Source organism: Oncorhynchus kisutch, unplaced genomic scaffold (assembly GCF_002021735.2).
Source record: "Oncorhynchus kisutch isolate 150728-3 unplaced genomic scaffold, Okis_V2 scaffold764, whole genome shotgun sequence".
Taxonomy (NCBI): Eukaryota; Metazoa; Chordata; class Actinopteri; order Salmoniformes; family Salmonidae; genus Oncorhynchus; species Oncorhynchus kisutch.
In genome coordinates this window covers 335,084-345,198 of record NW_022262709.1, presented here as the reverse complement: position 1 = coordinate 345,198, position 10,115 = coordinate 335,084, and the positions used below count along the sequence as shown (strand labels likewise).

Genomic DNA, 10,115 nt, shown 5'->3' with positions numbered 1-10,115 from the left:
AATCTGGTAGTCGTAGATGCCTAGTGTCCCTTATGTCTCTAATCTTGCTTGCTGTTTGGGGTTTTAGGCTGGGTTTCTGTACAGCACTTTGAGATATCAGCTGATGTACGAAGGGCTATATAAATAAATTTGATTTGATTTGATTTGATTTAATCTGTTAATGGTAGTGGGGTGGAAGATGTCTAGTCTCCCTTATGGCTCTAATCTGATAGTGGTAATGGTGTGGTAGATGTCTAGACTCCCCTATAGCTCTAATCTGGTAGTGGTAGATGTCTAGACTCCATTGTGGCTCTAATCTAATAGTGGTAGTGGGGTGATAGATGTCTAGTCTCCCTTGTGGCTCTAATCTGATAGTGGTAGATGTCTAGACTCCCTTAGGACTCTAATCTAATAATGGTAGTGGGGTGGAAGATGTCTAGTCTCCCTTATGGCACTAATCTGATAGTGGTAATGGTGTGGTAGATGTCTAGACTCCACCTATGGCTCTAATATGGTAGTGGTAGATGTCTAGTCTTCCTTATGGCTCTAATCTGAGATTGGTAGTGGGTTGGAAGATGTCTAGTCTCCCTCATGGCTCTAATTTGGTTGTGGTAGCTGTCTAGTCTAATTTACGGCTTTAATCTGGTATTGGTAGATGATTTTTCTCCCGTATGGCTCTAATCTGATAGTGGCTCTAATCTGAAAGTAGTAGTGGGGTGGTATGTGTCTATTATCCCTTATGGCTCTAATCTGATAGTGGTAGTGGGTTGGAAGATGTCTATTCTCCCTTATGGCTCTATTCTAATAGTGGTAGTCAGGTGGTAGATGTGTAGACTCCCTTACGGTTCAAATCTGATAGTGGTAGTGGGGTGGTAGATGTCTAGAAGCCCTTATGGCTCTAATCTGATAGTGGTAGTGGGGTGTTAGATGTCTAGAGTCCCTTATGGCTCTAATCTGATATTGATATAGGGGTGGTGGATGTTTACTCTCCCTTATGTCTCTCATCTGGTAGTGTTAGATGTCTGGTCTGCCTCCTGGCTCTAATCTGATAATGGTAGTGGGGTTGTAGATGTCTAGTCTCCCTTATGGCTGTAATCTGATAGTGGTGGATGTCTAGTCTCCATTATGGCTGTAATCTTACAGTGGTATATGTCTAGTAACCCTTATGTCTCTAATCTGGTAGTGGTAGCTGTCTAGTGTCCCTTATGGCTCTAATATTCCAGTGGTAGATGTCTAGTCTCCCTTACGCTCTAATCTGATAGTGGTAGATGTCTTATCTCCCCTATGGCTCTAATCTGATAGTGGGGTGGAAGATGTCTAGTCTCCCTAATGGCTCTAATCTGATAGTGGTAGATGTCTCGTCTCCTTTATGGCTCTAATCTGATAGTGGTAGTGGGGTGGAAGATGTCTAGTCTCCCTTATGGCTCTAATTTGGTAGTGGTAGATGTCTAGTCTCCCTTATGGCTCTAATCTGATAGTGGTAGTGGGGTGGAAGATTTCTAGTCTCCATTATGTCTCTAATCAGATAGTGGTATATGTCTAGTCTCCCTTATGGCTCTAATCTGATAGTGGTATGTGTCTAGTCTCCCTTATGGCTCTAATCTGATAGTTGAATTGGGGATGGAAGATGTCTAGTCTCCCTTATGGCTCTCATCTGGTAGTGGTAGATGTCTAAACCACCATATTGCTCTAATCTGATAGTGATAGTGGGGTGGTAGATCTCTAGTCTCCTTTATGGCTCTAATCTGATTGTGGTTGTGGGTGGTAGATGTCTAGTCTCCTTTAAGGCTCTAATCTGATAGTGGCATATGCCTAATCTCCTTTGTGGCTCTAATCTGATTGTGGTTGTGGGGTGGAAGATGTCTAGACTCCCTTATGGCTCTAATCTGATAGTGGTAGATGTCTCGTCTCCTTTAGGGCTCTAATCTGATAGTGGTAGTGGGTTGGAAGATGTCTATTCTCCCTTATGGCTCTATTCTAATAGTGGTAGTCAGGTGGTAGATGTGTAGACTCCCTTACGGTTCAAATCTGATAGTGGTAGTGGGGTGGTAGATGTCTAGAAGCCCTTATGGCTCTAATCTGATAGTGGTAGTGGGGTGTTAGATGTCTAGAGTCCCTTATGGCTCTAATCTGATATTGATATAGGGGTGGTGGATGTTTACTCTCTCTTATGTCTCTCATCTGGTAGTGTTAGATGTCTGGTCTGCCTCCTGGCTCTAATCTGATAATGGTAGGGGGGTTGTAGATGTCTAGTCTCCCTTATGGCTGTAATCTGATAGTGGTGGATGTCTAGTCTCCATTATGGCTGTAATCTTACAGTGGTATATGTCTAGTAACCCTTATGTCTCTAATCTGGTAGTGGTAGCTGTCTAGTGTCCCTTATGGCTCTAATATTCCAGTGGTAGATGTCTAGTCTCCCTTACGCTCTAATCTGATAGTGGTAGATGTCTTATCTCCCCTATGGCTCTAATCTGATAGTGGTAGTGGGGTGGAAGATGTCTAGTCTCCCTAATGGCTCTAATCTGATAGTGGTAGATGTCTCGTCTCCTTTATGGCTCTAATCTGATAGTGGTAGTGGGGTGGAAGATGTCTAGTCTCCCTTATGGCTCTAATTTGGTAGTGGTAGATGTCTAGTCTCCCTTATGGCTCTAATCTGATAGTGGTAGTGGGGTGGAAGATGTCTAGTCTCCATTATGTCTCTAATCAGATAGTGGTATGTGTCTAGTCTCCCTTATGGCTTTAATCTGATAGTGGTATGTGTCTAGTCTCCCTTATGGCTCTAATCTGATAGTTGAATTGGGGATGGAAGATGTCTAGTCTCCCTTATGGCTCTCATCTGGTAGTGGTAGATGTCTAAACCACCATATTGCTCTAATCTGATAGTGATAGTGGGGTGGTAGATCTCTAGTCTCCTTTATGGCTCTAATCTGATTGTGGTTGTGGGTGGTAGATGTCTAGTCTCCTTTAAGGCTCTAATCTGATAGTGGCATATGCCTAATCTCCTTTGTGGCTCTAATCTGATTGTGGTTGTGGGGTGGAAGATGTCTAGACTCCCTTATGGCTCTAATCTGATAGTGGTAGATGTCTCGTCTCCTTTAGGGCTCTAATCTGATAGTGGTAGTGGGGTGGAAGATGTCTTGTCTCCCTTATGGCTCTAATCTGATAGTGGTAGTGGGATTTGAGATGTCTAGACTCCCTTTTGGATCTAATCTGATAGTGGTAGTGGGGTGGTAGATGTCTAGGCTCCCTTATGGCTCTAATCTGATAGTGGTAGATGTCTAGTCTACCTTATGGCTCTAATCTGATAGTGGTAGATGTCTAGTCTCCCTTATGGCTCTAATTTGATAATGGTAGATGTCTTGTCTCCTTTATGGCTCTAATCTGATAGTGGTAGTGGGGTGGAAGATGTCTAGTCTCCCTTATGGCTCTAATTTGGTAGTGGTAGATGTCTAGTCTCCCTTATGACTCTAATCAGATAGTGGTAGGTGTCTAGTCTCCCTTATGGCTCTAATCTGATAGTGGTGGTGTCTAGTCTCCCTTATGTCTCTAATCTGATAGTGGTATATGTCTAGTCTCCCTTATGGCTTTTATCTGATAGTGGTAGAGGTCTAGTCTCCCTTATGGCTCTAATCTGATAGTGGTAGAGGTCTATTCTCCCTTATTGCTGTAATCTGATAGTGGTAGGTGTCTAGTCTCCCTTATGGCTCTAATCTGATAGTGGTATATATCTAGACACCCTTATGACTCTAATCTGATAGTGGTAGATGGATAGTCTCCCTTATGGCTCGAATCTAATAGTGGAAGATGTCTAGTCTCCCTTATGGCTCCAATCTGATAGTGGTAGTGGGGTGGAAGATGTCTAGAGTCCCGTATGGCTCTAATCTGATAGTGGTAGGTGTCTATTCTCCCTTATGGCTCTAATCTGATAGTGGTAGGTGTCTAGCCTCCCTTATGGCTCTAATCTGATAGTGGTAGTGGGGATGGAAGATGTCTAGTCTCCCTTATGGCTAAAATTTGATAATGGTAGTCAGGTGGTAGATATCTAGACTCCCTTATGCCCCAAATATGATAGTGGAAGGTGTCTAGTCTCCCTTATGGCTCCAATCTGATAGTGGTAGTGGGGTGGAAGATGTCTAGTCTCCCTTATGGCTCTAATCTGATAGTGGTAGGTGTCAAATCAAATCAAATTTATTTATATAGCCCTTTGTACATCAGCTGATATCTCAAAGTGCTGTACAGAAACCCAGCCTAAAACCCCAAACAGCAAGCAATGCAGGTGTAGAAGCACGGTGGCTAGGAAATACTCCCTAGAAAGGCCAATACCTAGGAAGAAACCTAGAGAGGAACCAGGCTATGTGGGGTGGCCAGTCCTCTTCTGGCTGTGCCGGGTGGAGATTATAACAGAACATGGCCAAGATGTTCAAATGTTCATAAATGACCAGCATGGTCGAATAATAATAAGGCAGAACAGTTGAAACTGGAGCAGCAGCACAGTCAGGTGGAAGTTGAAACTGGAGCAGCAGCATGGCCAGGTGGACTGGGGACAGCAAGGAGTCATCATGTCAGGTAGTCCTGGGGCATGGTCCTAGGGCTCAGGTCCTCCGAGAGAGAGAAAGAAAGAGAGAAGGAGAGAATTAGAGAACGCACACTTAGATTCACACAGGACACCGAATAGGACAGGAGAAGTACTCCAGATATAACAAACTGACCCCAGCCCCCCGACACATAAACTACTGCAGCATAAATACTGGAGGCTGAGACAGGAGGGGTCAGGAGACACTGTGGCCCCATCCGAGGACACCCCCGGACAGGGCCAAAGAGGAAGGATATAACCCCACCCACTTTGCCAAAGCACAGCCCCCACACCACTAGAGGGATATCTTCAACCACCAACTTACCATCCTGAGACAAATCTGATAGTGGCATATGCCTAATCTCCTTTATGGCTCTAATCTGATTGTGGTTGTGGGGTGGAAGATGTCTAGACTCCGTATGGCTCTAATCTGATAGTGGTAGATGTCTCGTCTCCTTTATGGCTCTAATCTGATAGTGGTAGTGGGGTGGAAGATGACTTGTCTCCCTTATGGCTCTAATCTGATAGTGGTAGATGTCTAGTCTCCCTTATGGCTCTAATCTGATAGTGGTTAGATGTCTAGTCTCCCTTATGGCTCTAATCTGACAGCTCTAATCTAATCAGGTGGTAGATGTCTAGACTCCCTAATGCCCCAAATATGATAGTGGAAGATGTCTAGTCTCCCTTATGGCTCCAATCTGATAGTGGTAGTGGGGTGGAAGATGTCTAGACTCCCTTATGGCTCTAATCTGATAGTGGTAGGTGTTTATGTCCCTTATGGCTCTAATCTGATAGTGGTAGGTGTCTAGCCTCCCTTATGGCTCTAATCTGATAGTGGTAGTGGGGATGGAAGATGGCTAGACTCCCTTATGGCTCTAATCTGATAGTGGTAGGTGTTTATCTCCCTTATGGCTCTAATCTGATAGTGGTAGGTGTCTAGCCTCCCTTATGCTCCAATCTGATAGTGGTAGTGGGGTGGAAGATGTCTAGTCTCCCTTATGGCTCTAATCTGATAGTGGTAGGTGTCTATTCTCCCTTATGGATCTAATCTGATAGTGGTAGGTGTCAAGCCTCCCTTATGGCTCTAATCTGATAGTGGTATTGGGTTGGAAGATGTTTGGTATCCCTTATGGGTCTAATCTGATTGTGGTTGTCCAGAAAAGGGGTTTCATTATCTCTCGTTGGAATGTCCCCGGAGAATGTGGTATCGGGGAGAGCAGGATAAAAGGGGATTTCATTATCTCTCGTTGGAATGTCCCCGGAGACTGTGGTGTCGGGGAGAGCAGGATAAAAGGGGATTTCATTATCTCTCGTTGGAATGTCCCCGGAGACTGTGGCATCGGGGAGAGCAGGATAAAAGTATCTGGATTAGGCCATAAACAGACTTCCAGATAAGTGAGGCCTTGTTCAGGTGTGTTTTTGACCTACGGTTCACCAGCACACACAATTTACTGGTTACGAATATGCATTAGTGGGGTTGATACTGTGGGATTTATCTTGGATGGGGTCTTTTCAATTCAGTTGTAAATTGGGTTTGCAGAAAGATGGAAATGTTAGGAAGGTTTTGAAATGGTTTGTGAAGGACAGGGAAAGAAAAGGGAGAGGAAATATTTAATGGTGTCAAATGCCCTGTATCCTGACTTTCTGGTGAGACCAGAACAATCTCACTAGAAATGATAGAAACAGGTGGGATTTAATTATACAATTTAATCTATTTAACCATTGCTTTATGAGAAGTTGATTGGTTATTCAAATTAGTTTATTTTTGATTTAACATGTTTTTGAATCATGTTGGAGACTGGAACACATAGGGTTTTACTGCCCCCTGCTGGAGACTGGAGCACACTGCAGTCCCTTTCAGGTCCATAGGGTTTTACTGCCCCCTGCTGGAGACTGGAGCACACTGCAGTCCCTTTCAGGTCCATAGGGTTTTACTGCCCCCTGCTGGAGACTGGAGCACACTGCAGTCCCTTTCAGGTCCATAGGGTTTTACTGCCCCCTGCTGGAGACGGGAGCACACTGCAGTCCCTTCCAGGTCCATAGGGTTTTACTGCCCCCTGCTGGAGACTGGAGCACACTGCAGTCCCTTTCAGGTCCATAGGGTTTTACTGCCCCCTGCTGGAGACTGGAGCACACTGCAGTCCCTTTCAGGTCCATAGGGTTTTACTGCCCCCTGCTGGAGACTGGAGCACACTGCAGTCCCTTTCAGGTCCATAGGGTTTTACTGCCCCCTGCTGGAGACGGGAGCACACTGCAGTCCCTTCCAGGTCCATAGGGTTTTACTGCCCCCTGCTGGAGACTGGAGCACACTGCAGTCCCTTTCAGGTCCATAGGGTTTTACTGCCCCCTGCTGGAGACTGGAGCACACTGCAGTCCCTTTCAGGTCCATAGGGTTTTACTGCCCCCTGCTGGAGACTGGAGCACACTGCAGTCCCTTTCAGGTCCATAGGGTTTTATGTGCAGCTTGATGATGATCCTCATCAATACAGGTACTGTATGTAGAACCATAGTAAAGACCAGTATGGACTATCAATACAGATACTGTATGTAGAACCATAGTAAAGACCAGTATGGACTATCAATACAGATACTGTATGTAGAACCATAGTAAAGACCAGTATGGACTATCAATACAGATACTGTATGTAGAACCATAGTAAAGACCAGTATGGACTATCAATACAGATACTGTATGTAGAACCATAGTAAAGACCAGAATGGACTATCAATACAAAGTGACCATTTAGAATGAGGCCCAGTTCAATGAGAGGAAGTCTTAACAGAACTGGGGGATGACAGACAGGAAGTGAGGGGTGGAGATCTAATAGATCTTTGTGCCAAACACTAAAGCATGATATTGTAATAAATCGACACCCTATTCCCTATGTAGAACACTACTTTAGACCTGGTCAGAAGCAGCGTAGTGCACTACGTAGGGAATAGGGAACCATTTGGACCAGAGACAGTAATTCCCCTGAACATCTTCCTCTTCCTCATCTGGTTTCTTGAACAGCCCTTCACTCCTCTTCCTCCCCTCCTCCCTTTTCATTCTATTCTATCAGCCAGACCACTAGCTCACCTCCACACAATACATTTACAAGTTAAAGACACACCTTGGAATAAATAACAAAGGAAAACTATTACTAGATGAAGTTGAGTGTTTTTTATTATTTCCCATCACCATAAATCATATTTAATCACTGAACAGTAGCAGACCTAACTTCATCTGTTCCTGACTCTGGATAGTGGATTAAAAAGACCATCAATCTCCAATGATATTAAAGTACTATTCTGAACATTACTGATATACTGAGTGGCAAGTCAAGATATCTGCTGGTTTTATTGTTTGGTCAACAGCACCACCTGCTGGACAGGTTTAATGTTGCTGGACTGAGCAGTATGGGAGGATGAAAGATGACACATTTAGGGCCGGTTTCCTGGACATCTACATTGAACATACTGTTTAGTCCAGGACTAGGATTCATCTGTGTCTGGGAAACCAGACCATATAGTTTAGTAGAAAGTAAGTGATACCAGCTTGTAGTGGGCTGACTAGTCCTGAATTGTCCTTTAGTTCCTGGACCATTTTCCATGCAGCTCCAGGTGACAGAGAACACATCAATTAGGACCGAGCCAACAAGCTGATCAATGATACTGAGGAGAATTACATAGAGACAGAGAACCAACTGAGAAAACATATCAATGGTTCTGAATGACAACCAATATACATCAACACCAGACATCATGATTCATGGAAATGTACAAGATTAAAACATTGGATTGAATTTTAATTAATAACAAATCAGTTTACAGTTTAACCAGCTCAGCAGTATGATTATAATTATAGAGACTAAACCCAGGATAGAGGGGCTGAGTGAATGTGGTCTGGACTCTGTGGAGGAGGGTCATTGTATCAGAGACACTGTAGAAGGACAGAGTACCTGCCTTGTGATCCAGGTACACTCCTACTCTGGAGGACTGAGGGCCTGATACTTTAGTCTCAACATTATTGTGTCTGAAACAATAATCACCACTAGAGCACAGTAAACTCCATGACTTGTTATTGTATCCAAATCCACCATCTCTCCCTCTCTCTGTTCTGCTGATGTCTTTATATGAGACTGCTGTATAAACACCACCAGTCCTCTCCACCTCCCAGTAACAGCGTCCAGACAGACCCTCTCTACACAGAACCTGACACCACCAGTTGGTGAATCTGTCTGGATGGTCAGGATATGGTTGGACTTGGCGTGTACAGGTCACCTTTCTGTTCCCTTCAGACAGAGAGAGGTGTGTGCCTGCTGTGTTTGGGTCCAGTGTGAGCTGACAGGAATCTGGGAGAAGAGCAGAGACCAATGAGGGGAGTCAGAACAATAAGTTAAGTCAGATACTGTATCTACCCAGTCTTTGATTAGAGCACAGCAGAGATCAAATCAGAGAAATATGAGGAGTCAGATAGATACCCAGTCTTTGATTAGATCTACTATTGCTATATATTTCTAGAGGGATTGTTAGGAGTGTCAGTAAAAAGAGACTGTTAGTTACTTCACAATAAAGAGACTCACATTGTAACAACTGTTCTCTGGGCTCTGGAGGCAGTACAACATCCACTATATTCACTACAGACACACAAACACATTGACAGAGAGAGGGAATGTTATCATCAGACCATATTCCACATGTATATGACTAGTAGGGAACTTCCAATGGTCTAAAGTTTATGTTCTTATTGTTTTCAACACACCTGTAGTGGAGATCTTGGTCCATTCTCCTTTAAGGAAGTCTTCTAGTTTCTCTCTCAGTTCAGACACAGTCTGACTCACATCTCCAAAGTACTGAAGAGGACGGACAACGATGCTGGGTAAGTCTGAAGATACACTGATACTGGAGAGAGACTGATACCTCTGGAGAGAGAGAGAGAGACTGATACCTCTGGAGAGAGAGAGAGAGAGAGAGACTGATACCTCTGGAGAGAGAGAGAGAGAGAGAGACTGATACCTCTGGAGAGAGAGAGAGAGAGAGAGACTGATACCTCTGGAGAGAGAGAGAGAGAGACTGATACCTCTGGAGAGAGAGAGACTGATACCTCTGGAGAGAGAGAGAGAGAGACTGATACCTCTGGAGAGAGAGAGAGAGAGAGAGACTGATACCTCTGGAGAGAGAGAGAGAGAGAGAGAGACTGATAACTCTGGAGAGAGAGAGAGAGAGAGAGACTGATAACTCTGGAGAGAGAGAGAGAGAGAGAGAGACTGATACCTCTGGAGAGAGAGAGAGAGAGAGACTGATACCTCTGGAGAGAGAGAGAGAGACTGATACCTCTGGAGAGAGAGAGAGACTGATACCTCTGGAGAGAGAGAGAGAGAGAGAGAGACTGATAACTCTGGAGAGAGAGAGAGAGACTGATAACTCTGGAGAGAGAGAGAGAGAGACTGATAACTCTGGAGAGAGAGAGAGAGAGAGACTGATAACTCTGGAGAGAGAGAGAGAGAGAGACTGATAACTCTGGAGAGAGAGAGAGAGACTGATACCTCTGGAGAGAGAGAGAGAGACTGATACCTCTGGA

General features: G+C 44.4%; 1 protein-coding gene across 1 annotated transcript in view; it reads right to left on the bottom strand.

The window, feature by feature from the left end:
- Positions 1-7,695: 7,695 nt before the first annotated feature.
- The window catches only part of LOC116361891 (E3 ubiquitin/ISG15 ligase TRIM25-like), a 15,496-nt gene continuing 13,076 nt past the window's right edge, over positions 7,696-10,115 (bottom strand). The window contains exons 3-5 of the mRNA XM_031816218.1: positions 9,297-9,456; positions 9,118-9,171; positions 7,696-8,886 (exon numbers count right to left, since the gene is read on the bottom strand). Of these exons, the coding sequence (XP_031672078.1) occupies positions 8,360-8,886; positions 9,118-9,171; positions 9,297-9,456 (741 nt within the window). The 3' untranslated portion in view covers positions 7,696-8,359. The remainder of the gene's footprint in view (positions 8,887-9,117; positions 9,172-9,296; positions 9,457-10,115) is intronic.